The 27,862-nt window shown below is 49.7% G+C and overlaps 1 protein-coding gene across 6 annotated transcripts in view; it reads right to left on the minus strand.

Annotated features, from left to right (window-relative positions):
* The window catches only part of ADAMTS7 (ADAM metallopeptidase with thrombospondin type 1 motif 7), a 57,134-nt gene extending 29,611 nt beyond the window's left edge, over window positions 1-27,523 (minus strand). For all 6 annotated transcript variants that reach the window (XR_012330236.1, XM_073801312.1, XM_073801313.1 and 3 more), the window contains exons 1-8: window positions 27,274-27,523; window positions 19,196-19,551; window positions 17,129-17,294; window positions 15,790-15,986; window positions 10,776-10,859; window positions 10,314-10,438; window positions 6,929-7,078; window positions 5,640-5,783 (exon numbers count right to left, since the gene is read on the minus strand). Coding sequence is in view for 5 of the 6 variants with exons in the window: in XM_073801312.1 (XP_073657413.1) it covers window positions 5,640-5,783; window positions 6,929-7,078; window positions 10,314-10,438; window positions 10,776-10,859; window positions 15,790-15,986; window positions 17,129-17,294; window positions 19,196-19,551; window positions 27,274-27,373 (1,322 nt within the window). In the remaining variant the exon portion in view is untranslated. The remainder of the gene's footprint in view (window positions 1-5,639; window positions 5,784-6,928; window positions 7,079-10,313; window positions 10,439-10,775; window positions 10,860-15,789; window positions 15,987-17,128; window positions 17,295-19,195; window positions 19,552-27,273) is intronic.
* Between the last annotated feature and the right edge of the window lie 339 nt (window positions 27,524-27,862).

Here is a 27,862-nt window from a genome sequence, read left to right on the forward strand (position 1 = left end):
GGCTGTAAAGAAAGATAAAGAAGGACACTATATAATGATAAAAGGATTAATACAAGGAGGTGATATTACACTTGCCAACATATATGCACCCAATACAGGAGTACCCAAATACATAAAACAAATACTAACAGACATAAAGGAAGAAATTGATGGGAACACAAGAATAGTAGGAGACCTTAACACCCCACTCACATCAATGGATAGATCTTCAAGATGGAAAATCAATAAGGCAACAGAGATTCTAAATGATACAACAGAATAGTTAGACTTAATTCATATTTTCAGGACATTATATCCAAAAAAAGCAGAATACACATTCTTTTCAAGTGCATATGGAACATTCTCTAGGACTGACCACATACTAGGGCACAAAACTATCCTCAAAAAATTTAAGAGTATAGAAATTATTTCAAGCATCTTTTCTTACCACAACGGCATAAAACTAGAAATCAACCACAGAAAAAGAAACAAGAAAAAACAATTACAAAGGGCTTCCCTGGTGGCACAGTGGTTAAGAATATGCCTGCCAAAGCAGGGGACACGGGTTCGAGCCCTGCTCCAGGAAGATCCCACATGCTGCGGAGCAACTAAGCCCACGTGCCACAACTACTGAGCCTGTGAGCCACAACTACTGAAGCCCGCGTGCCTAGAGCCTGTGCTCCACAACAAGAGAAGCCACTGCAATGACAAGCCCGCGTAGCGCAACAAAGAGTAACCTCGGCTCACCGCAACAAGAGAAAGCCCAGTGCAGCAATGAAGACCCAACACAGCCAAAAATAAATAAACTAATTAATTTTTTAAAACCACAATTACTGGGAGAATAAACAACATGCTACTAAAAAACCAACGGGTCAACAATGAAATCAAAGAAGAAATAAAAAAAATACCTTGAAGTAAATGACAATGAGAACACAACCATACAAAAATCTATGGGATGCAGCCAAAGCAGTCCTTAGAGGGAAGTTCATAGCGATACAGGTCTTCTTTAAGAAACAAGAAAAATCTCAAATAAATAACTTAACCATCTAAAAGAATTAGGAAAAGAAGAACAAACAAAATCTAAAGTCAACAGAAGGAAGGAAATAATAAAGATTAGAGAGGAAATAAATAAAACAGATTTAAAAAACAATAGAAAAAAATCAATAAAACCAAGATCTGGTTCTTTGAAAGGGTAAGCAAAATTGACAAACCTCTGGCCAGGCTCACCAAGAAGAAAAGAGAGAAGACCCAAATAAACAGAATAAGAAATGAAAGAGGAGAAATCACAACTGATACTGCAGAGATATAAAAAACCATGAGCGAATATGATGAACTATTATATGCCAACATATTCGACAACCTAGAAGAAATGGACAACTTTCTAGAAACATACAGCTCACCAAAACTAAATCAAGAAGAAATAGATAACTTGAACAGACCAATCACTAGAAGTGAAATAGCATCTGTAATCTGGAATAAAAAAACAAACAGAAAAAACTCCCTACAAACAAAAGCCCAGGACCAGATGGTTTCATAGGCAAATTCTACCAAACACACAAAGAAGAACTTATACCGATCCTTCTCAAACTCTTCCAAAAGACTGAAGAGGAAGAAAAACTCCCAAAGACATTCTATGAGCCACCATCATCCTGATACCAAAACCAGACAAACACACTACCAAAAAAGAAAATTACAGGCCAGTATCTTTGATGAATATAGATGCAAAAATTCTCAACAAAATATTAGCAAACCAAAACCAACAACACACAAAAAATGCCATACACCAGAACCAAGTTGGATTCAACCAGGGTCACAGTGATGTTTCAACATATGCAAATCAACCAATGTGATACACCACATCAACAAAAGACAAAAACCACATGATCATCTCAATAGATGCAGAAAAAGCATTTGATAAAATTCAACATCCATTCATGATAAAAAAAAAAACCCTTGCAAAAGTGGGTATAGAAGGAACATATCTTGACATAATAAAAGCTATTTATGACAAACCCACAGCCAATATAATACTCAATGGTGAAAAGGTGAAAGCCTTCCCAATAAAATCTGGAACAGGACAAGGATATCTACTCTCACCACTTCTATTCAATATAGTACTGGAAGTCCTAGCCACAGCAATCAGACAAGAAAAATAAATAAAAGGTACTCAAATTCAGAGGGAAGAGGTAAATCTGTCATTATCTGCAGATGACATGATATTATATATAGAAAACCCAAAAGACTCCACACAAAAACTACTGGAACTGATAAACGAATTCAGCAAGGTAGCAGGATACAAGACTAACATACAGAAATTGGTTGCATTTCTTTACACTAACAATGAAATATCAAAAAGGGAATGTAAACAAACAATTCCTTTTAAAACCACATCAAAAAAATAAAATACTTAGGAATAAACCTCACCAAGGAGGTGAAAGACTTATATGATGAAAACTACAAAACATTAGTAAAGGAAATTGAAGATGATTCAAAGAAATGGAAAGACAGCCCATGCTCTTGGATTGGAAGAATATTGTTAAAATGGCCAGCCTAATACCCAAAGCAATCTACAGATTTAATGTGATACTTATCAAACTACCCATGACATTCTTCACAGAACTAGAACAAAAAAATCCCCAAACTGATGTGGAACCATAAATGACCCAAAATTGCCAAAGCAATCCTGAGGAAAAAGAGCAAAGCTGAAGGGACTTCCCTGGTGGTCTAGTGGTTAAGACTTCGCCTTCCAAAGCAGGGGGTGCGGGGTGGGGAGTTAAGATCCCACATGCCTCGCGGCCAAAAAACCAGAACACAAAACAGAAGCAATGCTGTAACAAATTCAATGAAGACTTTAAAAAGAAAATCTTAAAAAAAAAAAAAAGGAACAAAGCTGGAAGCATAACCCTCCCCGGCTCCAGAAAATACTACAAAGCTACAGTAATCAAAACAGCATGGTACTGGCACAAAAACAGACATATGGATCAGTGGAACAGAACAGAGAGCCCAGAAATAAACCCACACACCTAAGTTCAGTTAATCTTCAACAAAGGAGGCAAGAGTATACAATGGGGAAAAGACAGTCTCTTCAGCAAGTGTTGTTGGAAAAGTTGGACAGCCACATGCAAATCAACGAAATTAGAACGCACCTTCTCCCCATACACAAAAATAAACTCAAAATGGCTTAAATACTGAAATATAAGACATGACACCATAAAATTCCTAGAAGAGAACATAGGTAAAACATTCTCTGACATAAATTGTACCAATGTTTTCTTAGGTCAGTCTCCAAGGTAATAGAAATAAAAGCAAAAATAAATAAATGAAATAATGCCATTTGTAGCAACATGGATGTACCTAGAGATTATTATACTAAGCAAAGTAAGTCAGGAAAAGAAAGACAAATACCATATGATACCACTTATATAGGGAATCTAAAATACAACACAAATGAACATATCTACAAAACAGAAACAAACTCACAGACATGGAGAACAGACTTGTGGTTGCCAAGGGGGAGGGGGCATGGGGAGGGAAAGATTGGGAGTTTGGGATTAGCAGATGCAAATTATTACATATAAAATGGATAAACAACAAGGTCCTATTGTATAGCACAGGGAACTATATTCAATATCCTATGATAAACCATAAGGGAAAAGAATATGAAAAAGAATATTTTATATATATATATAACTGAATCACTTTGCTGTACAGCAGAAATGAACACACTTTAAATCAACTATACTTTAATAACATTAAAAAAAACAGTATGGTACTGGCACAAAAACAGACACACAGAGCAATGGAACAGAATAGGCAGCCTAGAAATAAACCCACACACTTATGGTCAATTAATCTACGACAAAGGAGGCAAGAATATACAATGGAGAAAAGACAGTGTCTTCAATAAGTGGTGCTGGGAAAACTGGACAGCTACATGTAAAAAAATGAAATTAGAACATTTTTCTCAAACCATATACAAAAAATAAAGTCAAAATGATTAAGGACCTAAACATAATACCGGAAACCATAAAAATCCCAGAAGAAAACATAGGCAGAGAACACTCTTTGACATAAATTGTAGCAATATTTTTTTGGATCCATCTCCTAAAGCAAAGGAAATAAAAATAAACAAATGGGACCTAATTAGACTTAAAAGCTATTGCACAGTGAAGGAAACTATCAACAAAATGAAGAGACAACCTACTGAATGGGAGAAAATATTTGCAAGATATGACTGACAAGGAGTTAATATCCAAAGTATTTAAACAGCTCATACAACTCAACATCAAAAAAAAATAACCAGATTAAAAAATGGGCCAAAGACCTGAACATTTTTCCAAAGAAGACATACAGATGCCCAACAGGCACTTGAAAAGATGCTGAACATCATTAATCATCAGAGAAATGCAAATCAAAACTATGAGATATCACCTCGCACCTGTCAGAATGTCTATCATCAAAAAGAACACAAATAACAAATGCTGGTATAGACATGGAGAAAAGAGAACCCTTGTACACTGTTGGTGGGAATGTAAATTGGTACAGCCACTGTGGAAAAGAGTATGGCTCAAAAAAAGAAAAGCAGAACTACCATGTGACCCAGAAATTCCACTCCTGGGTATATATGAGAAAAAAATGAGAACACTAATTTGAAAAGATACATGCAAACCAATGTTCACAGCAGCATTGTTTACAACAGCCAAGATACAGAAACAACCTAAGTGTCCATCAACAGATGAATGGATAAAGAAGATGCAGTATATATATATACAATGGAATACTACTCAGCCATGAAAAAGAATGAAATAATGCCATTTGCAGCAACAGGGATGGACTTAAGAATATAATGCTTAGAGAAATAAGTCAGACAAAGAAAGACAAATACTGTATGATATCACTCATATGAGGAATCTAAAAAATAAAACAAACTAGCGAATACAACAAAAAAGAATCAGACTCAGATACAGAGAACAAACTAGTGGTTACCAGTGGGAAGAGGGAAGGGAGGAGGGGCAAGATAGGGACAGGGGATTAAGAAGTACAAACTACTATGTACAAAATAAATAAGCTACAAGGATATATTGCACAGCACAGGAAATATAGCCAATATTTTATAACTATAAATGGAATATAACTTTAAAAATTGTGAATCACTGTTGTACACCTGAAACTTATATAATACGGTACCATCAACTACACCTCAATTAAAAAAAAAAAAAAACTTGTGCTAATCATTTAAATTTTTAAGTTTGTCTTTACTTAGAACATTAACTAGCAAATAAAAATATAACATAGCAAATCAAGAGGACACAAAAGAAAGGAAAAGCTTTATATTTCATTGCCTTTAAGGGCACTTGCTTCCCTGCTTTTCACCGGACCCTTCCGGTCACATGGCCAGCCCTGTACCTCCTCCAGCTTCCTTTCCTATTCTGCTTTGGCTCCTGTAGCATCACTTAATATCCTACCGTTCCCTGAAAATTATCCCACACTGCTCATGTCCTCGTGCCTTTGCCCATGCCTCTTCTACCAGGAATACCACTCTTCTCCCTTCTATACATCTGTGAACTCCTGCTTATCCTCCAAGGTGCTGTCTGCATCTCCCCGGTCACACCCTGACCTCAGGGGCTCAGACAAGGCCCAGGGCTCGGGGAGGGACTTACTCAAGGAACCTGGTGATGTACTCGCGGCTGCAGCGGGACCAGGTGAGAGGCGCAGCGTCGTACAGGAGCTGTGGAGACATGATGAAAGGCCGTTTCCCAACGGGTTCACAGTCATTGCCGCTTCCGTCATGCTGAATGCCAAAACTGTGTGAGAGCACAGGCCCCAGGGGCGAGTGAGCTGGTGGGAAGCCACCAGGCCGCCCCTCCCTCAGAGGTCTGCAAGGTGCTGGGTCCTGGCTCCCAGGCCTGGCTCTGCCACCAAACCACTGTGTGGCCTGGGGAAAGTCATATCCCATCTCTGAGACTCAGTTTCCTTAAGGTAAAACGTGGGTGTGCTAACTAGTGTCCCACAGGGCCCTCTGCCAGGTGCACCAGCCTGAGCCTGAACTAAGCACCAGGGACACGGGGCAGCCCGGCTCCTGCAATGAGCTGGCCAACAACGGCAAGCCAGGTGTCATGCGTGGGGCCCACTGTGGCCCCTGCAACCTCACTGGTGCCAAGAACAGTCTGACAGAGTTCCTGCCACCCCTCAAGTCCTGTCCCAAGGCTGTGCAGTGGAGTTAGGGAGTCTGAGCTCCTGCACTACAGTTAAAGTCTCAAGACCATCCTTGGGAAAGACATGAGAAAAATTACCTTTGCTGAGCACTTACTATGTGCCAGGCACCATACTAAGCACTGTGAGAAACACTATCTCTCTCAGCCCTCAGGGATGACCCAACACCTCGGACCAACAGAGCTCTCTGTGAGCCTGCCCTCATTGGCTCCCAGACATCTAAGACTGCCATGTTCACAGCTAAACTGTCTGGGCACAGAGGGCCAAGGGTACGGGCCATGCCTAGGCATAATAGCCTCATGTGGAGGTGTCCAACAGAGGGAGCCTTGGACATCACTGAATCCAACCCCCTCAATCAACAGGGAACACACAGAGGCCCAGAGAGGGCAGGGAACTTGCCTAGGGTCACAGAGCGATTAGGAACAGGGGGTTGGCAGGGACTAAGAGTAAGAAATGCAAAGCACTGAGGGCAACAGGGAGGGACAAAGGCCTATGGTGACTTTCTGGCCCATCTCAACCCCACTTCAAATAAGACTCACCCCTCTCCTAACAGGGAAGCGGCCTGTTTGTGGGGTGGGGACAGTGCCAGGGATAGCAATGTGGTCAGGCTGGGCTCATTCCTCAAGGCAGGGCTCCCTTCCCTGGGATTGTGTGGGCCATCGGCTTGGCTGTCTGGTGCCCACAGGTTGGGAGGTGAGGTCGGGTTCTTAGTGTGGCAGTGGGGTTGGCAGGGTACCTGTGCCCGAGCTCGTGGGCCACGGTGAAGGCCAGGGGCAGGCCCGTGTCCTCATTGATGCTGCAGCTGCGGTGAGGCTGGCACATGCCCGCCACGTGGGACAGGCCCAGGGTCTCGCAGGGCTGGTTCATGGCGGCACACAGGTCCTTCCTGCACATGCAGAGAGAAGGGGTCCTCAGGCTGACTTGGCCAGAAGCCAGGCCCACCCAAGCTGACGGGGCTAGGCAGGGGCCCCTGCTGACACTGAGGGAGGTTGGGAGTGAAAAGGATGTCCCTGCCATCGCTCTGAGACCAGCGCAGGAGCCATTTGGGAAGCAGGTGCCCTCGTTCACCCAGGACACCTATCTGGGCCTGGGGAGTAGACCTATGCACAATTTGGGTTACTACCCCAGCGAGGGTGCTGACAGAAGCTGCCGGAGCTCAGCAAAGGGAAATAACTCCACCTCAAGTTCAAAAACACTGCCTCTCATAGAGGGAACCTTCCTCAACATAATAAAGGCCATATATGACAAGCCCACAGCCAACATCATCCTCAATGGTGAAAAACTGAAAGCAATTCCACTAAGATCAGGAACAAGACAAGGTTGCCCACTCTCACCACTCTTATTCAACATAGTTTTGGAAGTTTTAGCCACAGCAATCAGAGAAGAAAAGGAAATAAAAGGAATCCAAATCAGAAAAGAAGTAAAGCTGTCACTGTTTGCAGATGACATGATACTATACATAGAGAATCCTAAAGATGTTACCAGAAAACTACTAGAGCTAATCAATGAATTTGGTAAAGTAGCAGGACACAAAATTAATGCACAGAAATCTCTGGCATTTCTATACACTAAGGATGAAAACTCTGAAGGTGAAATCAAGAAAACACTCCCATTTACCATTGCAACAAAAAGAATAAAATATCTAGGAATAAACCTACCTAAGGAGACAAAAGACCTGTATGCAGAAAATTATAAGACACTGATGAAAGACATTAAAGATGATACAAATAGATGGAGAGATATACCATGTTCTCGGATTGGAAGAATCAACATTGTGAAAATGACTCTACTACCCAAAGCAATCTATAGATTCAATGCAATCCCTATCAAACTACCACTGGCATTTTTCACAGAACTAGAACAAAAAATTTCACAATTTGTATGGAAACACAAAAGACCCCGAACAGCCAAAGCAATCTTGAGAACAAAAAACGGAGCTGGAGGAATCAGGCTCCCTGACTTCAGACTATACTACAAAGCTACAGTAATCAAGACAGTATTGTACTGGCACAAAAACAGAAAGATAGATCAATGGAACAGGATAGAAAGCCCAGAGATAAACCCACGCACATGGGGTCACCTTATCTTTGATAAAGGAGGCAGAAATGTACAGTGGAGAAAGGACAGCCTCTTCAATAAGTGGTGCTGGGAAAACTGGACAGGTACATGTAAAAGTATGAGATTAGATCACTGCCTAACACCATACACAAAAATAAGCTCAAAATGGATTAAAGACCTAAATGTAAGGCCAGAAACTATCAAACTCTTAGAGGAAAACATAGGCAGAACACTCTATGACATAAATCACAGCAAGATCCTTTTTGACCCACCTCCTAGACAAATGGAAATAAAAACAAAAATAAACAAATGGGACCTAAGGAAACTTAAAAGCTTTTGCACAGCAAAGGAAACCATAAACAAGACCAAAAGACAACCCTCAGAATGGGAGAAAATATTTGCAATGAAGCAACTGACAAAGGATTAATTTCCAAAATTTACAAGCAGCTCATGCAGCTCAATAACAAAAAAACAAACAACCCAATCCAAAAATGGGCAGAAGACCTAAATAGATGTTTCTCCAAAGAAGATATACAGACTGTCAACAAACACGGGAAAGAATGCTCAACATCATTAATCATTAGAGAAATGCAAATCAAAACTACAATGAGATATCATCTCACACCAGTGAGATGATATCATCAAAAAATCTAGAAACAATAAATGCTGGAGAGGGTGTGGAGAAAAGGGAACACTCTTGCATTGCTGGTGGGAATGTGAATTGGTTCAGCCACTATGGAGAACAGTATGGAGGTTCCTTAAAAAACTACAAATAGAACTACCATATGACCCAGCAATCCCACTACTGGGCATATACCCTGAGAAAACCAAAATTCTAAAAGAGTCATGTACCAAAATGTTCATTGCAGCTCTATTTACAATAGCCTGGAGATGGAAACAACCTAAGTGTCCATCATCGGATGAATGGATAAAGAAGATGTGGCACATATATACAATGGAATATTACTCAGCCATAAAAAGAAACGAAATTGAGCTATATGTAATGAGGTGGATAGACCTAGAGTCTGTCATACAGAGTGAAGTAAGTCAGAAAGAGAAAGACAAATACCGTATGCTAACACATATATATGGAATTTAAGAAAAAAAAATGTCATGAAGAACCTAGGGGTAAGACAGGAATAAAGACACAGACCTACTGGAGAACGGACTTGAGGATATAGGGAGGGGGAAGGGTGAGCTGTGACAAAGTGAGAGAGAGGCATGGACATATACACTAACAAACGTAAGGTAGATAGCTAGTGGGAAGCAGCCGCATAGCACAAGATCAGCTCGGTGCTTTGTGACCGCCTGGAGGGGTGGGATAGGGAGGGTGGGAGGGAGGGAGACGCAAGAGGGAAGAGATATGGGAACATAAGTATATGTATAACTGATTCACTTTGTTATAAAGCAGAAACTAACATACCATTGTAAAGCAATTATACCCCAATAAAGATGTTAAAAAAAAAAACCCAAAAAACACTGCCTTTGAACAGATAAAGAGTTGTCAGAGGTTGGGGTCATGTTGAAGGGGGGTGGTGTGTAAGAATTTCTGGTTATAAAGGAGTTGCACACGAGATCCTTCTAATAGAACCATTCTATATCTAGACTGTGGCAGTGGATACAGAAATTTACACGTGATAAAATTGCATAGGACTTAATACACACACACACACACACACACACACACACACACACAAGTAAGTGCATGTAAAACTAATGAAACCTGTGTAAGTCTGTGGATCATATCACCGTCAATTTCCTGGTTGGGATATAACTACAGTTACGCCAGATGTTACCACTGTGGGGAACTGGATGAAGTATAGATGGCACTTCCCTGTATTATTTCTGACAACTGCATGGAATGCACATTTATTCCAAAATAAAAAGATCTCCCCCAGTACTGCTGGAATCCAGTCTTGGGTCAAAGGTGTGAAAACCCTCCTCAAAATGAGGCTCCCTGAGAGCGGGGCTGTGTCTGCCCACCCTGAGGGTCAGGTAGCACCTCCCGCCCACGCAAGCTCTACCGGCCACACCCACGGCCCAGCCCCTCACAGTGGCGGTACCTGGTGAGCAGGATGGCGGTGTCGTGGTGCAGCGGGTGGGCGTCCCTTTTCATGTTGATATTTTTCTGCCACTTGCAGAAGCTCCTCAGGGTGTTGTCTGCGTGGTGAGTGATCTTTAGGTCCTCCTGGGGGCAGAGAGCGTGGCCTATCCCTGAGCTCTGAAGGGTCAGGCCAAATTCTCCTTCACATGAAGGCGGGAGACAGAGGCCCAGAGGTGGCAGTGGGAAGACAAGCAGGCAGGCCCCCAGTCCAGCCTCCAGTCTGACAACCCCGCCTACAGGCACGTGCCAGACGGGACCTAAGAGAGGGTCAGCCAGGGACTGGGGGTGACAGATGACACTGCTTGGGCCAAGGAGGCCCTCGCTGTGCCCTTCCACATGAGGCAGCTCAGGCAAGTGGAAGGAGGACCCTGGCAGACGATGCCCATCCCAGGGGGCAGTGTGGGGCCACGTGACTTCTCACCTCCTCATCTTCCAGCAGGACCAAGCGCACAACGGTGATATGGATGGGGTTCCCGATGCTGGGGTCATGAAACAGGCCGGCCACCTGCCCAAGAGATACGGGTCAGGCTGTCACCTTGGATACAGGATATGGGCAGCCTCTGCCCACCTCAAGGGGTGCACACCCAAGTTCACACAATGGGGAGCTCATCAGTGCGTGCATCCCGTACATGCACGTGCCCACACCTGTACACACACTCCCCCAACCAGCAACAGCAGGACCTGGGGAGGACGAGAGGGCCTCCCAGCCCCCAGCCATTCCTGAGCACCAGTTTGGGATCCTATTCCCCAGCTCACACCTCCAAATGCTGGCTTGTTGGCTCATCTCAGGGCCCTAACCTGCCCTGGCTGGGACAGCCCTGCAGCCCCCTCCTGCCCTGAGGACGCCAGGACCAGCATCCCAGGAGTGAGCCCTCCCTTGAGGCGTGACCTGGGCACGGCCTGGGGGAGGGGTGGAGGCAGGCAGAGGCCCATCTTCCCTGGGGCTGAGAGCCATGGGGCCACGAGGGCAGGTGTGTGTGCCTCTCAGAGGCCCCCATAGCTACAAGCGCGGCTCCACACTCAGCCCCAAGACAGAAGGCCATCCCCGAAGACGGACAGTGTGCCAAGGTGCTGGGAAATGGGGGTCAAAGCTATCTGCTCTTTTAAAGCTCCCTCAGAACAAGAAAGGGGCCAGCCCACAACTGGGGACAGTTGTCAAGGTCCCAGCAGGCAGAGATGTCAGGACACACCAGTTGTGAGTTGGCTTCTAGCAATTCCATCAAGAAAAATAATATTCAAATAGGAATGGACAAAACACACACTGTTAAGAGGGCAAAAAGCCCCTGATAACGGGGATGAATTATACTGTCAGAGCCCAAGGTCAGGAACGGTGAAGACAGTGATTTAACGTGTCTCTGTGCCCTCCATGCACGTGCTGGAGCTGGGAGCCCCTCTGCACTGCCTTCTTCCACCACATCAGCCAGTTCTGCCTCCTGAATTCTGTCCTCTAGCCCACCTGCAGCCTTGCACCCCAGTCATCTGTCTCTGAAATGCAAACCCAATCACCCTATGCCCTTGCTTAAAGCAATGAGTGGGTCTTCACTACCCACACATAAGGCATACAGGCCTGTGCGGCATACAGGCCTGTGTGGTCTGGCCCCTGCCCACCTCTATGGCCTCACTCCCCTCCTCAAACCCCCTCACTCCTGGCTCCGACCACGCTGGCTTTCTCTCAGAATCCCATGATCCTTCCTACCACAGGGCCTTTGCAGATGCTGTGCCCTCAGCCTGGAACACCTTCCCAAGTTATCTCTCACCCTCTCTGAGCTCTCACCCCTCCATCATGTCTTTTGGGGAGCTTTATTCTATCCGACACTCCCAAACCACCATGAACTTGTCCTTCCTAGTACCCCCTCCATCACACCTTCATATTCATCAGGGTGACGGCTTCATTAACGTCTCTCTCCCATTCCAGACCATAAGCTCCATGAGGGCAATGTCTGTGTGGACTCCCTCTTACAGCCCCAGTGATCTGTCCAGTACCTGGCACATGATGGACTCAAGAAACAGTTGTGGAATGAATGAATCTTGAGCACTTGCTAAGTTTTTCCAATGCGTTATTTCATTAAAAAAAAAAAAACAAAAAACAGTGAAAAATGAAAAGAGTACCCCGGAGAGAGTCAGATTAAAAGAATAAGTCTTTCCTAGTCGAAATGCAGGTGGAGCCCAGAGGAGCCCCTGAGGGTCTGCTAAGACCTGTCCCAACAACTAGCCCAGCCCATATCCTGAGTTAGCGCTGGGATAGCTTCCTGTCACCACAAAGCCCCACCCCCAGCATATATAACACCTCTCACTGTCCCCCAAGAAGTATGGAGGTGAAACAGATGCTGGGAGGGACTGGAGGGTGGCAGAATCATTACTTGTTGACCAGATCAACCAATGAGTGTCTGTTTATGGCCTGAGGTCAGTGTGGTTGTCTGGATAAACAATACCTAGGGAAGACAAGCCCTGCTCTGGTGCAGGCCTGGAGAGCAAGCCAGGGTGGGCAGTATTCATGAGAGTGAGATCTGGGGGTTACAGGTGACCACAACCTCCCAATGAGCTGACAGTATGACATGAGCCACTCAAAAAGGGCCTGTGACCTCAGAGGACATGAATAGAATTGAGGGCGCAAAGTTGGGTGGGGGGGACCTCTCTTGCTATGCTTGGAAGAGACCCACCTGAGCTCCCGGGCTCAGCCCTGGGTCTGGCACAGAGAGGACACTGACAGATTGGAACCTGCAGGAGGCCCTGGTGAAGAGGAGTGAGCTGTCCTGAAGGTGGCTGTGGGGCCAAAGGGCAGACGCTAAAGCAGCCACAAAAGCAGCAGTAACACTGACCGAGCCCAGCACACACAGTCCTCATGCTGGGAGCGTCACATGCCTCATCTCACTTAACCTTCTTACTTCTCAGGCAGGCATAACCATCCCCACCTTACAGATGGAGTAACGAGGCTCAAAGAGAGGCAGAATAGGGGATCAGAACCCAGATCTGACTGCATCGAAGTTTCTGCTCTTACTTCTTAAGTTTGGAAAGCGCTGCCTGCCTCCTCTCTGAGGGATTCTCAATGCCTCTAGCTTTGGAGGCTCTGAGAAGTCCTGCAGTAAAGTCTGTGTTCCTTTTTTTTAACCCTGCGTTGCCAAACTTTTTCAACAGCACAATCTTTCTTCACAGAACACCTGTAGCATCCCTTGGAACAAGTAGCATCCCTTGGAACAAGTACTCCCTGGAATATTCTTTGAGAAATGCTACAATGAGGTACAGCTTCCCCGGCATGGGATCCTACTCTTATGCATCCATCACCTCATCCTTGGTACAGAGCTGGCACTCATCACATCAGCGTTACAGAACCGCTCCAGAGGGAAAAGAGGGTAAGTTCTCCCCAGCCACACCACCCTGTTTCCCCATCCTTCCAGCACACTCTGGCCACCACAGCTACCCAGCTGTCCCTCTCTGGGGCAGGCTGAGGGGCAGAGAGGACAGAGTGGGACTCTGGAAGCAGATACATCTGACCTCCGGTCCCAGCTCTGCCACTCACTAGCTGTGCGACCTTGAGCAAGCCCCTTGGCCTCGCTGAACCTTTGTTCCTTCAACTGTGAAACGGGGCTGAGGCTTAGATGAGGCAGTGAGTGTGGAGCACTGGACAAGCAGCAGGTGTTCGGAAGGTTCCAGCCCTAACACACGGTCCAGCCCTCCTCGGAGGCTGGCTGCATGCCCGCCCATGCCCCTGCCATCTCCTGGAGTCTCCCTATCAGGTATCTAGCACTGTTAGGCTCATAGGTGCCCCGACTCTGTCCTGACCAATGCTGGACTTGCCAACTTGGGAAAACCCGATACTGTCCAGAGCAGGTGACTGTGAGAGCCAGACCCTCCCTCCTCCAGGGTGGGGCTCACAAAGTAAATGTGTGCGTCCTGTGAGCCTGGACAGGAAGGCAAGAAGGGGCCCAAATCCTTGACCCCTGGCACACAGGGGATGTCACGGGGGAGCCTGGAGGGCTCAGTACCTGCCCACATGGAACACTCAGAAAAAATGAGGCAAATAAACCCAGCTAACCATTGGTGGCTCCAGCCAAGCTCCTGGGCCTCCTTCAGGCTGAGCCCCTGAGTGGAGGATCTCATGGCCTGGGAACCTGACCTTGCCCACCCCGAGCCCAGAAGCCAGGCCCCGCTGTCCAGCAACAGTCCCTCCTGAACCCTGGTCTTTAGTGGTTTGTCTCCCTGGGCAGACAAGGCTAAATAGAAGCTTGGCTGGGTCTTAGAGCCCTCAAGTGCCAGGCAGAAGGCTATGGCCTTTATTCCATAAGGAGGAGGGAGCCAACATGGCTGGCCAAGTCAGGCAGGAACTGGCCCGGAGCTGAGCTTGCCAATGCAGACTGAAGTAGTGGGGGCATGGTGGCCACAGACGGCGCCCCTTTCTTTCTCTGACCCCAGGCTTCATGGCGATAAAAGGGGTGGCCAGACCTTCGATGATCCAGAGCGCACTTCCTTTAATGTTGCAGGGGGTGTGAGGCTGGCACGGGTGGAAGTCACAGCACATGACACTGGCCACATCAGCTGCAGAGCACACTGTACTGAGAACCTCACCTGTTCTCAGTCACCCAGTCCAGGAGGAAAACAGTGTTGTTCAGTGGGTGGCCTGCTAAGAATGCCAAAGGCAGAGATCTTTTCCCCCGGGGGCCCTGAGGCCTCCCACCTGCACACCCAGGGCAGCAGCAGGGAGGGACTGGTTGGCACTACAGGAGCAGGAGTCACCAGCTCCAGCCTGCCATAGTGCCCCAGGTGGGACCTGGGAGACCTAGGCTCCTGTTCAGCTCTGTCTTGCCTCGCTTGTGACCTGGGCACGTCACTCACCCTCCCGGGGCCTAGTTATCTCAACTGTCCCGTGGCGTCAAGAGCAGTATGACAACGCTGTAAGGTACTATTGTCATCCCCAGTTCACAGGTGGGCAAGCTGAGGCTAAGACAGGTAATGTGGCTTTTGCCCAAGGTCACCGGCTAGTAGAACACACAACTGTACAGATCCTTCTAACTCTGCTGCGTGCTGATGTCTCAGGCAGGGGCTGGTCTGACTGGTCATTTCCGTGTCCCCAGCGACCAGCACAGGTCCCGGCACAGAGGAGGGAGGTTTGCTCAGAGTGGTGTGGATGGGTCAGCCAGTCTACGAGCTCCCTTAGCCTCCCCTCCCCCAGCTCTGGTCCTGGCAGGGGGTGGAGGCTGCTGAGCCAATGGGGTGGAATGACACTCAGTGGTGTCCTCACAGCAGCCCCAAAGGCCCCACCTCTGCCCAGGCTCTCTCCTAGTGACTCCCTGCGGGGCCTCCCATCCCCTCCTGGACTTAGGAGCTGGAAGCTTATACCTCCTGCTTGGGGCCTGGGGTACACCCACCCTCTGTACCTCAACACCACCATCCCCTGGCAGCCCTCGCCACCCCCCACGCACCGCCCGCAGCAGCCTCACCATGTTCATGATGGTCAGCACGTAGCTCTCGACGTTTGGCTGCCCGTGGTACTCCACCATTTTAGCATCAGCTACCACCAGGGTCTCCACCCACTTCTCTTTGCTGACCGAACGCTGGTGTAGACGCCTCGGCCGCTGCCGCCGCCACTGCTGCCGCTGCTCCCAACGCTCCCGCCGGGGCTCCAGCTCCGGGGACTCTGTGGGCCCCAGACGGGCTGTGGGTCAGCTGCCAGTAGACTGGCCCAGGGCACACGTCTCAAGGGCCTTTCCCCAGTGAGCTCTCTCTGGGTCAGTGGGAACAGTGCTGGGATCAGAGGCAAAAGGCCTGGACTCCCGTCATGGCTTTGCCCCAGACCTGGGCTGTGTGACCCTGACCTGGTCACTTCCCTTCTCTGATCCTGGGGGATGCCTGACTATAAATAGATGAGTTGATCAGCCTCACAGAGTGACTTCGGGGGGCTAATGAAATGGTGGATATGAACACAGTAAAGCACTGTGTCCGTGAGGCGAGCTCCTAAGCCCCTATCTCCCCACACTGATCCCTCCCTCGCTGGGGGGTAAGTACATCCCAGCATATGCAGATCCCCGGCCTAACCCCCAGCCTGGGGAGGCTGACCAAGACCCCAACCAGCTGACCCCACTGGGGACCTGCCCCACTGACCAGGCTGCCCCCAGATCAGAAGAGGAAGCACATCTATGAAGCTGGGGAAACTGAGGGTGAGAAGCATGCCTCTTTGGTTATCTGTTCCAGCAAAGAGAGTCCCTGAGCTGTGGGCAGCTTGTGAAGTTGGAGCAGTCCCCAAACCCCAGCAGCCCTTAGCAGGCAGCTCCTTACAGAGACTGGCCAGCACTGACTGTGGCCACTCTGCAGAAGAGGTGCTGGGTGCCACACTCTAGGTCTCCAAAATGCAAGTCAGTTATCCTGGGGTGCGACCAGAGTGGGGAGGGGAGGGAGGTTCCTGGCTAGCTGTCCTGCTGGGGTTGGGTATGGCCCGGCCTCACCTGGACACTCGAAGAATAGTTGGCACAGCTGGAGGTGCCCCAGGCAGTGAGTGGGGAGGGGCAGGGAGAGACAGAGATGGAGCCCTGAGGTGGGGAGACGGAGGAGCTGACAGTGAGAGATGCCAGTCCAGGGCAAGAGCGGGGGCAGGCCTGAGAGGCAGAGGCCTCAGGCCCGTGGCACGTTTGGAGGGCACAGGCTATGATGATGTGTCTGTCGTTCTGTGTCCCTTTGGTCTAAAAGGAGCTGGGCATGGAGGTGTTGACAGAGGTTTCTAGAAGGCCCCTCCATGCCCCCAGACCCATCCCCTACCCCAGAGCTGGTAGCAGAGAAGCATACCTTTCACCCCACAGGTGCCTGGAGCCCTGGGGTCCTCCGGCTCTGCCCACCTCTCAGGGGCTTGGCGCTTGTATACCACGTGTGGCTGGGCGCGGCCAGGGCGGGCTGGGACACCATCCAGGGGCTCAATGAAGTAGTCCTCGTTGGAGAGCCGGAACACACCTTTCTGGGAAAGAAGCACCAGGGTCACTTGGGGAGGGCTGGCACTCAGCTGCTCTTCCCACCCATCCCAGAGGCCTGTCCTGCCCAGCAGAGCCCACCACCCCAACTGACCCCGACACACTGTGCTTTCCTCCCTCTGGGCCTCTGTTCACTTTGTACCCTCTGCCTGGAATGTCCTTCCTTACAGCTCCACCCAGCCAAAGGCTTCTAGGCTAAGCTCAGGAGCCACCAGCCTAGCAAGCTGCTCCCACCCTACCCCTTAGCCCATAAGAAGCAAGAAGTGGGTCTGCATCTCCTGCGTCCCCAAAGAAAAGCAGGAATTACAATTAAAAGCCTAACATCAAGAAGAAAAAAAGTCCTGGGGATGTAATGTACAGCATGGTGACTACAGTTAATACTGTATTGTGTATTTGGAAGTTTCAAAGAAAGATCTTAAAAGTTCTCATCACAAGAAAAAAAACTATATGTACATAAATTTGTAACTAGACTTACTGTGATCATTTCACAACACATAGGTGTCAAACTGTTGTCTGAAACTAATATTTCAATGATATCTCAATAAAAAGAAAGAAATTTGATCACAGAAAGAAAGAAAGAAAGAAATGGGTCTGCTTCCGAATCTAACGAGATGTCCACAGAGATGCCCACTGCCACGAGGACATCCTTGTCCCTGGTCCCAGGGTCTGCCAGGGAAGGAAAGCTGGCAGGGATGTCTTGGTCATGTCCGCTGGTATTCAGAGAGGCCAGAGGAAGGAGGGGCCTTGGTAAGTATCTTCGAGCAGCCCACCACCTCCTGGGGGAGCTCAGGACTCCAACACGGAAGAAGGTTTTACCTCCCTTGGACCTCCCTCACTGGCTCCAAGTCGGCCAGCTGCGTCACTCAGGGCCAGAGAACCTGGAGCGCTAGACAGTGCATCATCAGCTCTAGGGGCTGGAGGCCTGGGTTGAATGCAGACTCCACCACTGGATACCTGGGTGACCTTGGGCAAGTTCTCTGAGCCTGCTTCCTCATTTGTAAAATGGGAATGATGCACCTGTCGCTCAGGCTCAACAAGATTAATCAACTATATGGAAAGGGAGGGACACAGACTGGGTAAATGAGAGACTTTCCCAGGCATATGGGCTCTCAAAGGCCCAGATACCCTAGAGCCTGTGAGGTGGGCTGTATTAGGCCCTGCCCTGCCACAGCTCATGGCTTTTCCTGAGCAATCTGAGCTGAGGCTCCCCCCCACCAACAGTGGATGGCTGAGAATGTGCAACCCTTCAACTCCTCCCACACCCCACGCTTGGGAGCTGGGAGCAGAAAGGGGCCCTATCCTGCGTGGAGTGGAGCTGCTCTAACTGGGCACTCAAGCAGAGGGAGGCAATTAGGGCTGCAGGCAGCAGCCAGCATTACCTCAACCCAGAAAAACCTGGAGGTTGAGGCCTGCTCTCATCACCCCCTGAGGCAAGGTAAAGGTGAGGAAGCCTGTCCTGGAGAATAGCAGCCTAAAGGGTGGGGGGCGTGGAGGGAAACAAAGTCATAACTGATCCCCCAAAGAAGAGGGATTCAGCTGCTTTCTAAGTTAGTCTACACACACCACAAACAGTGGTTCTCAAAGTGGGGTGTCTGGACCTGCAGCTTCAACACTATCTGAGAAATTGCCAGAAATTCAGATTTTGCTACCCGCCCCCCCCCCCCCCCCGCAAGGTACACTGGGTTTTTAACAAGGCCTGGGTGACTCTGGTTCGCATTAAAGTTTGAGAACTGCTAGAGAACAAAGAGGGCTGCGTTGTCCACCCCATTTTACAGGTGTGAATACTGAGGCTGGGAGAGGAAAAGCCAACAGGCCGAAGTTAGCAGCAGGTCCGTGGCCAGGCCGGGGGCAGCCCTGCGTCCCGCCAGCGCACCCTGCGCACACTCACCAGGCCCTCGCAGGCGCTGATGGCTGCCAGGCCGCCCTCGAGCTCAGGGTCCTGCACCTCGCCGAGCAGGTGGCAGGCGGGGGCGTGGGCCCGGATGTGCGCGCGGCCCAGGCCGCCGCGCCGCCGAGTCTCGCTCACGAAGCCGGGCGCCAGCAGGTGCGAATTGGCTGTCAGGTTGAAGCGCAGCTCCCGGCCGCGGTACTGCAGCTCGTAGAAGGCGGGCGCGGCGGGGCGCGCGGACACGTCCCTCTTACGCAGCGCGCGCGGCCACAGCTCGTAGGACAGGAAGGAGCCCCCCGCATCCACGCGCACCGGGTGCACGATGTCCAACGCTGCCCGGCCCTCGGCGGTGTGCTCTGCAGAGAGAAGAGCCGGACCGGAGTGGGGAGCGGCCGAAAGGGCGGCTGAAGTCTGAGCGCCAGGACTCAAACACCCACCACCTGTGCTATTTCACCTCTCCGTGCCTCGATGGCTCCATCTAGGTTATCGGGATAACCTCTTAACAGGTTTCCCTGCTTCCGCGATTGCCCGTGTGGCATCCCTCTCCCCTAGTCTTCTTTCAGCGTAGCAGTCACAGGGATTCGTTCCAAATCAGTCAGATCATGGCCCTCCTCTGCTGCAAACCCTGCAGTGGCCTCCAGCTCACACACAGCAGGAGATAGAGTTATGGCGATGGTCTGTGAGGCTTTAGGCAAGGTTACCGCTCCAATTTCATCTCTGCTACACTTCCCGAGTTCCCTCCCCTCGGCCACTGGCCTCCTTGCTGTTCCTCAGTCAGACATGCTCCTGCCTCAGGATTTCGCTTTGCTATTCCCTCCACCGGGAACACGCGAACCTCAGTGTTCCATCTGACTAAACCCCTCACTTCTTTTCAAGTCCTTCTTCAAAGCTCTCCTCGCTTTATTTTAAAACTGCAACTCCCTGGCTCTCCCTATTCCCCCTTCCCTGCTTTATTTTTCCCCATAGCACTTCTGACATACTGTATCACTTAACAATTTCATTCTTTTTCCTATTTTTCTTTCTCCATCTCCTCCCAGTGCGAACTCTAGGAGGGCAAGAATCTTCATAGTCTTTGCTGAAGAGTTTAAGTGCCACAGTATCTGGAAACTAGTAGTTTCTCAGTAAATGTTTGTGTACAATCTGTAGAATGGGGATAATTACTTACACTTTGGGAGCTGAGGATTAAATGAACTGAACTGCTCCACATATAGCCTGGCCCACTGACTGAACATGATGGCAAGTATGATTAGTATGACTATTAGCCTAATGGATGTTTTTTTAAGTGCCTGAGGGTTCTGCACACATCTCCAGGTCTCCTGAGATGGGGAGTCAGAGAAGGACCACCCAGGTAGGGCCCCCTAGCCCCTCATCACTACCACTTCAGCGGAGCAACTCTAGTTTCTTTCTTTCACATTTAAGAGTTTGAATGAAAATGTTCCAGGGCTGCAAAACTTCTGCAGACTTCTGCTCAGGCCCTTGCCATTTGCAGAATCCTCTCATAGTCAGTCTGCTTGGATTTCCCAGTAAGGCTTCATTCTTAACCTTTTTTTGCCATGGACTCCTTCTCAGAAAAATGTTTTTAAATGTATAAGAATAATATACCAAGGAAATACCAAGGAAATCGATTATATTGAAATACAGTTGTCAAAATAATTTAAAAAGTAGATGTGAAATTATGTGCTCCTTTACTAATGCACTAAACAAGATCTAATGGCAAATTTAACAACTATGGTGATTTAGAAGTAGTGATAAATGTCAACCTTATTTCAAGATACCTGCAACTGTATTGTGATAAAATATTTTGCTTTTCCTATTGGTAGCAAAATCACAGATACTGCCAACGCTATTGTGATTTGTTGCTAATATTTATAATTGAAGGAAATGCTACATTTCACTTCAAGGTTACAAAAATTAAAGATGTAATATATTCCCATCCAAGGTCATGGAGCCTCTGAATTCTACCCAGGTCTCTATGGCTGCAGATCCAGGTTAGGACACCTGCGGTAGAGTCCCCAGATTGCTTCTGGAGAATGCAAAGAGACATTCAGAGAAGTGCAGAGACTGGCTTAAAGCCACACAGCGAGAGTAATAAAGTCTCCCAAATGGCTTCAATCTCTCAGTAACATCGTTCTACATTCAGCAGTCCGTCCCTTGCTGGGCCTCAGTTTCCCCTTCGCCAACGTAAGGAGTTGGACCAGATCAAGTTTTTCAAACTATTTTGGCCACCAGACCTAGTCTTCAAAAGAAATCTCATGGGGACACACACACACACATAAGAGCAGCACTGCTGGGGGTGGGCGGGAACCCCAGGGCTGGTGCTCTTGTTCCCCCTTTTCCTTCTCTGCAGTTCCCAGGCTCTGAGGTACAGGTAGGAAACTGGCCCATGTGAAGTGTCTCCCAGCTTCAGGTCCTGCCCAGATCAACTGGCTTTATGCTCAGCTCCTGGGATCCTGGCTGCTCGTGACAGTAACCCCTCGAGGCCACAAGAATGCCTGAGTGCCCTGCAGCTGTCCCACAGGGCTCTCTGTGTGGCCACTGCTGGGGCTGGAAGGGAAGCCAAGCCCAGCCTGAAGCTCCATCCAGGCCAGGCCGCAGAAACCCAAACTGCCCTCCAATCTGTCTCCTGTCAAACCACGTGTAAAGCGCCCTGCACACGCCAGTGGTGTGCCCCCCCTGCTGAGGACATCCCCCGCGGCCCACAACTGCCCCAGCAGGCCAGCCATCAGGGCACGGTCCTCTAAGAGCGTGCTCCGAGCAAGGCAGGGTGGGCTGGGGTGACTTGCCGTGTGGCTCTGGACAGATTTTCCCTGTCTCTGAGTTTCAGGAAGGCACCAGTGCAAGGATTTTCCAGACATCTCAGATGAGAATTTGTTAAAAACAAATTCCCAGGCCCTGCCCCAGACCCACTGAATCAGCATCTCCAGGAAACAGGGCTGGGAAGCTGTGGGGTTTGTTAAACAAATTTTTTAACATCTTTATTGGAGTATAATTGCTTTACAATGGTGTGTTAGTTTCTGCTGTATAATAAAGTGAATCAGCTATACGTATACATATATCCCCATATCTCCTCCCTCTTGCGTCTCCCTCCCACCCCTCTAGGTGGTCACAAAGCACTGAGCTGATCTCCCTGTGCTATGCAGCTGCTTCCCACTAGCTATCTATTTTACATTTGGTAGTGTATATAAGTCCATGCCACTCTCTCACTTCGTCCCAGCTTCCCCTTCCCCCTCCCCGTGTCCTCAAGTCCATTGGAAGCTGTGTTTTTACCAAGAGCCTCAGGAGACTGTGATCATCAGGGAAGTTAGGAAATTCCTCACTGGAAGTGAACCTGGCTGAACATCGGCAGTACCTGGAGAGCTCTGAAAAACTGCAGCTGTGCAGGACCCAGCCCAGAGATTCCGATTCCATAGGTCCAGGGCTCTGAGGCCCCAGAATCTGTATTTTTTTCTGTATTTTTCTAAACCTTCTGGGGATTCTGTTGTAACCATTTCAGGGATGGCATTTGAAAGCCACTGGGCTGGATAATTGAAGGAGACTTCTTGCTCTGACATCCTAATAAGGGCATTTGGGATGGCAACTCCACAACCACAGCCGGCAGACTTGTTTTTTTGTTTGTCAGTGTATTGACTTGGGGGGGGTGGCGTGGTTTGTTGGGCTGGCAAAAATGTTGGAAAGTATTTAATCAGTTGCTAGTGTTTAAAAAAATCACATAATTTTGTATAAAAATCTCCATTTTCAGCTTAAAGTCTTATCATCCATCCCTGTCAGGCCTAAATTCACACTTGTCAAAAGTGGCCCTTTAGAGAGGGCCTGTGCTCCCCCATCTGCCTCAGTCTCTACCACTCCCTATGGTGTTCTCAACACTGTAGCTAAATATAGCTTTGCCCTCAGCTTCACACTTGTCTTTCATTCAGTAAAGAACTGAATCTCTAACAAAAATGGGAAAACAAGGGGTGGGCCAAGAAGCCCCATGTTTCGAGAAAAATGTCTTCCCACCAGCCTTGTTATGTTACCTGCCTGGTCCATCCCTCAGAATAGAGAAATGGGTGCAGGGCACTCGTGATCCTTACCCCCCACACAGTGCTGAGAAGGTCCAAGAGAGGGGAGGGGATACCCCACAGATGGACGGGGATGAAGAAAATCTTCGTTAAAGGGGCACATGTGAAATGTCCCTTGACATACGGTATGTATTTAAGCGTGAAGATGGGGAGGGCATCTTGGTGGTGGACACCATGTGGTAGACCCCCAGAGAAGTAGGAAAAAGCCAGGGGTGAGGGGAACAAGCAGTAAGAAGCTTGGCCCAGGTGTGTGTTTTGTGAAATGAGAGACAATGGAGTGACAAAATAATGCACTGTCAAAAGTATGGGCTTTAAACATAGGAAGACCCAGGTTCAGGTGCCCACTTGGCCACTTCATAGTTGTGTGGCCTAGACAGTCACTGAATCTTGCTGAGCCTCAGTTTCCTCAACTGCTCAGAGAATCCAGGTCAGAAAACTTAAGGAGGGTCACAGGGCAAATAGAGAATAAGACAACAGCCACACTCCAAGGCTTTGTTTTAGATGAGTATTAACAGCAGTTCCCAGGGCATGAACCGTCACAGCCAACGCTGCTGAAGACAGCTGAAGGTCTGGGAGTGCTGAGGCTAACCGGCCATGAAGTGCTCAGTATACCAGAAAAACGAAAGCTACATGGCATACTTCTAGGCAACAGCAGTGTCCTCAAACGTGTGTGGGTGGGAGAGGGGAGTATGTATGTGGCTGGGGAATCGGAACCACTGGGGAGAAATGGCTCCAAGAGCTCAACAGTGTCCCTGGGGAGGGATCCATGACCTCGGGGTCATGCGGTCCTGTTGACAATCCCTGCTCCAGACCTTGGGAAATTATCGCAAGACAGAAATTCAAGTGATTTATAAAGAAGCATCCTCTTAAGTTCAAAAATGTAATGGGGCTAAGTAGAAATATGCTGCAGGTGAAAGGCATTAGAATTAATGTGCTCTAGAGACAGAGTGCCTGGGTTTGAATTTGCAGCTCTGCCACCTACAGCTGTGAGGCCATGGGTAAATTACTCAACCACACAGTCTCGGTCCTTCCATCTGTAAAATGGGTATGATCATAATCGTACCTTAGGTTGTGTAAGAATTCAATGAGTTAATACGTAAGTGCTTAGTACAGGAGATAACATATAGCAAATGTGAACTAAGTTATGACTGAAAATTAGCAAGAGAAGTTCTAAGGTATACTTAGCTATTTCTTGAAAAACCTGTTTTATCTCTTTGCCTAATGGTGTAATAAAATATTTTTTAATCAAAAATTTAAAAATACTTACAGGATGTTACCACTTTTACTGCAATAATTTTCATCTTCTTGTTTTGTTCTGCATTCATTTTCAATAGTCAATTTGTATCGTTTTGCCATTAAAATATTTTTAAATGAGGACAGAGTGAGTTAAAAAATAAACAACTCTTTCAACGTCTCCGACAGCTGACCCCTGGTAGCAACAGTGATGGCTGAACCTACCACCACCCAGTGCCAGCAAAGGGTAATTGCAGGTTCCAGTCTCTGGTTTGTGGGTGCATCAGAGCTGAGCCAACAGAGCTAAATCCACAGCAGGATGGGAGCAGGGACTACTCGTGGTTTATGGCTGAGACTGTCCTGCCAGGGTGTGACTGGACGGAGTTCCTGCCACAATGGGTGTTGAATACTTTGAATATCACCCCTAGGTGACAGAACTGTCACTTTGGAGCTTTTCCCAAAGAAATGCCAACATGGTGTTTACTCTCACCTCCTTATCGAGTACCTGAGTTACAATCCAGCCCTTCAAACGACCCACAGTTCATGCCAAAGAGAAAAAATAACCAGGGTGTGTGTGTGTGTGTGTGTGTGTGTGTGACACACACACCCTCCTCCTTGAGTCTGTCCTCACTTGCCTCACTTGCACACACACATAGAGCTCACATGTGTGATACAGTGTTTTGATGGCCCCTGCTCCAGTCCCAGCAATCCTAACAAGTCCTTGGTTTGTCACATTTTCCTAAAAGTGAGCCCAAGATAAGTTCTCTGGCCTGAAAGAAGGTAGCATTCAGTGGGCAGGGGCCCTGGTCTACATCCCCCAGGCAAGTCCAAAGAAAATGACGAAGCTCGGCAGCCTCAGGATCAGGCATCCTGATCGGGAGCAGACTGGGGAGAGCCCCATGCTACGTATCAATGGGAGTACTAGAGACAGACACTCACCTTGAAGGGGGACCCAGATTAGATAGGAGGGGTGCCTGCCTCGCTCCACCCCAAATGGCAGGTTCAAGTTACAGGACACACCAAGGACTCCCTGATCTTACTGGGTCTGCCTGGCAGATTAATAAAAATCACGGCCACCACGTGGTAGGCTCTCTGCTCTGTGCAAAACAATCACATTTAGCATCTCACTTAATTCTCACAAAAACCCTTGGAGGTAGGTACCATTATCCCCATTTAACAAAATGGGCAACCTCATACATGTGTCTGGTCTGCAGTAGAAGTAAAGGGGACCCTGACCACAGGGGACTCCCCCACCCCACGTTTCTCCCACAGCTGCCAGGGGGCCTGGACTCAAGTTCAGGCTCAGGGGCAGTTCCTTGGGGTAACCACTTTCCTGCTCCCTCATCTCCATCACCTGGTTCTTCCTCATGGGTCCCCAGCTCTGGACAGAAGGAAAACACAGGCTTTACCCAAGTAGCCCAGGAGTCCAAACCAGCAGGTCACTCTCCTCTCTGAACCTCTTTCCTCATTTATAAAAGGACTTTCCATCACACACCTTGCAGAGTTGTTGTGGAGCTGATGAGAAGTAAGAACTAGGGAGCCTGGCACATGGTATTTCTCATTAGATGTTTGCTCTATCCCCTACACATTGCTGCTAGATAGGGAGCCTCCCCCCTAAAACACTGCCTTCATCAGCTGCTCCCCTCAACGGCTCCCCCGACCTCTAAGATCTGGTTTAAATGTCCCCTACGTTCCGGCCCATATGCTTTTCTAGCCTCACAACCGCAATCCCTCTGCTGGGGAGGCAGGTCTCCCCCAGGCCCAGCACGCAGGCCTAATCTAGCCACCTCCCTCCACCAAGCCCGGCCGGGATGCACCCCCACCCCCAACACGCACCCTTCCAGCCCATCCAAAGTTCATCCATCCTTCCAGTCCCTCCAAGCTCAGGCCCCTCCTCTCCTACAAAGCCTTCCCGTCTGCCTCGCCAGAACGGCTCTCCCCACTACTCGACCCGCCCCCATCAGACCAGGAGCTCCCTGAGGGGCAGGCCAGGGGTCCTCTACACCCTCTGTTCCTAAATTCCCAGGCCGTCTACTCCGGACGCTCCAGGAGCTCCGCGGCCCGGCGGTCGGCGGCGGTCGGCGGCGGACGGCGGCGGAGCAAGATTCTGGACACTGGCCAGAGCTCGTCGGAGGCCAGCCGGCCGGGGCGGGGAGAGCCAAGCCCAGGGCTGGGGAAAGAAGCTCCTTCTCCCCGCTCCACTCCAGGCGCCTTCACACTTGGGGGAGGGGGAGGCAGGAAGCGCAAGGACCGCGGGAGACCCGGCCCGGGGAGCCGCCGAGGGCCGGTAGGCACCTAGAGGCGGTGGGTAGGGGCCGGGGCGGGAGCGCGGCGGGGGACGGCGTAGACCTGCGACCCCGAGCCCTCGTCCGCAGCACCCTGGCCAGTCTGCTTTCCAGACGAGGCGCACTGAGGAGGGCGAGAAGCTGAATCCATCGCGTGTAAGCCACGCTCCGTCCAGTTCCTCCGACGAGAGATCCCCGGGAGAGTCAGACGCGCTCTGCGGTACCCGAGGTGGGGAAACTGGAGCCCGAAGAGCGTCTAAGAGGCTCTTTCCGGCTACAGGCAAGGTGGGTAACGGAGTCGGGGGCCAGGGAAGGCTCCCTGGAGGCGCGGTTTCGCGGCCCCAACCCCACCCCTGTCACTAACACCAGGGGGCGCGACAGCTCCAGGCAGAACCTGGCGGGCACAGGGTCTTGCAGAGGTGAGAAGGGGCTAAACCGAGGCTGGGGAAGCGGGGAGGGGTGGCAGGGCCAGCCGGCCGGCCGGGGCAGGGCGACCACCCACCTGGTACAGATCCGTGGGCGACGCGCGCCAGAGCGCAGAGGAACAGGAGGAGTGGGCGCAGCAGCAGCGCGGGGCTGCGGGGATTCGGGCCGCCGGGCATGGCCGGTGCCGGGCGGCCGCCGGGCGATCCCGCGCGCACACTCTTCGTCTCGTCCGCTCGCTGCCCGGTCCCGGGTCCGGCTCAGGACATGCCCGACCCGCGTGCAGCTCCCGGCGTCCCGGGCCCGGACTCCGGCCCGGCGGGCGGCTACTCTCAGTCCGCTGGCAACAAAGGCTGCAGAGCCCGCCCCCTCGGCCGGCAGCGGAGGCAAAGAAAAGACCAGAGAGTGAGAAAGAGAGAAAGAAAGAAAGGGAGGGAGGGAGGGAGAGAAGTCGCCGGCCCCCGCCCCGCCCCTCGGGCTCCTTCCCCCGCCCCCGGCCCGCCCTTCAGCTCCGGCTCGGCCTCGCCCCGCCCTGGCCCCGCCCTCGCGGGCCACTCGGGGCCGGTGCCGGCGGCCCACCGCTCTAGGGCGGAGCTGGGGCAGGGAGCTGGTAGCGCCCCCAGACGGCCGCTTGGCCGCCCACCGGGCCGAGGGCGCCCTCTGGCGGT

Source organism: Tursiops truncatus, chromosome 2, assembly GCF_011762595.2.
Source record: "Tursiops truncatus isolate mTurTru1 chromosome 2, mTurTru1.mat.Y, whole genome shotgun sequence".
Classification (NCBI taxonomy): Eukaryota; Metazoa; Chordata; class Mammalia; order Artiodactyla; family Delphinidae; genus Tursiops; species Tursiops truncatus.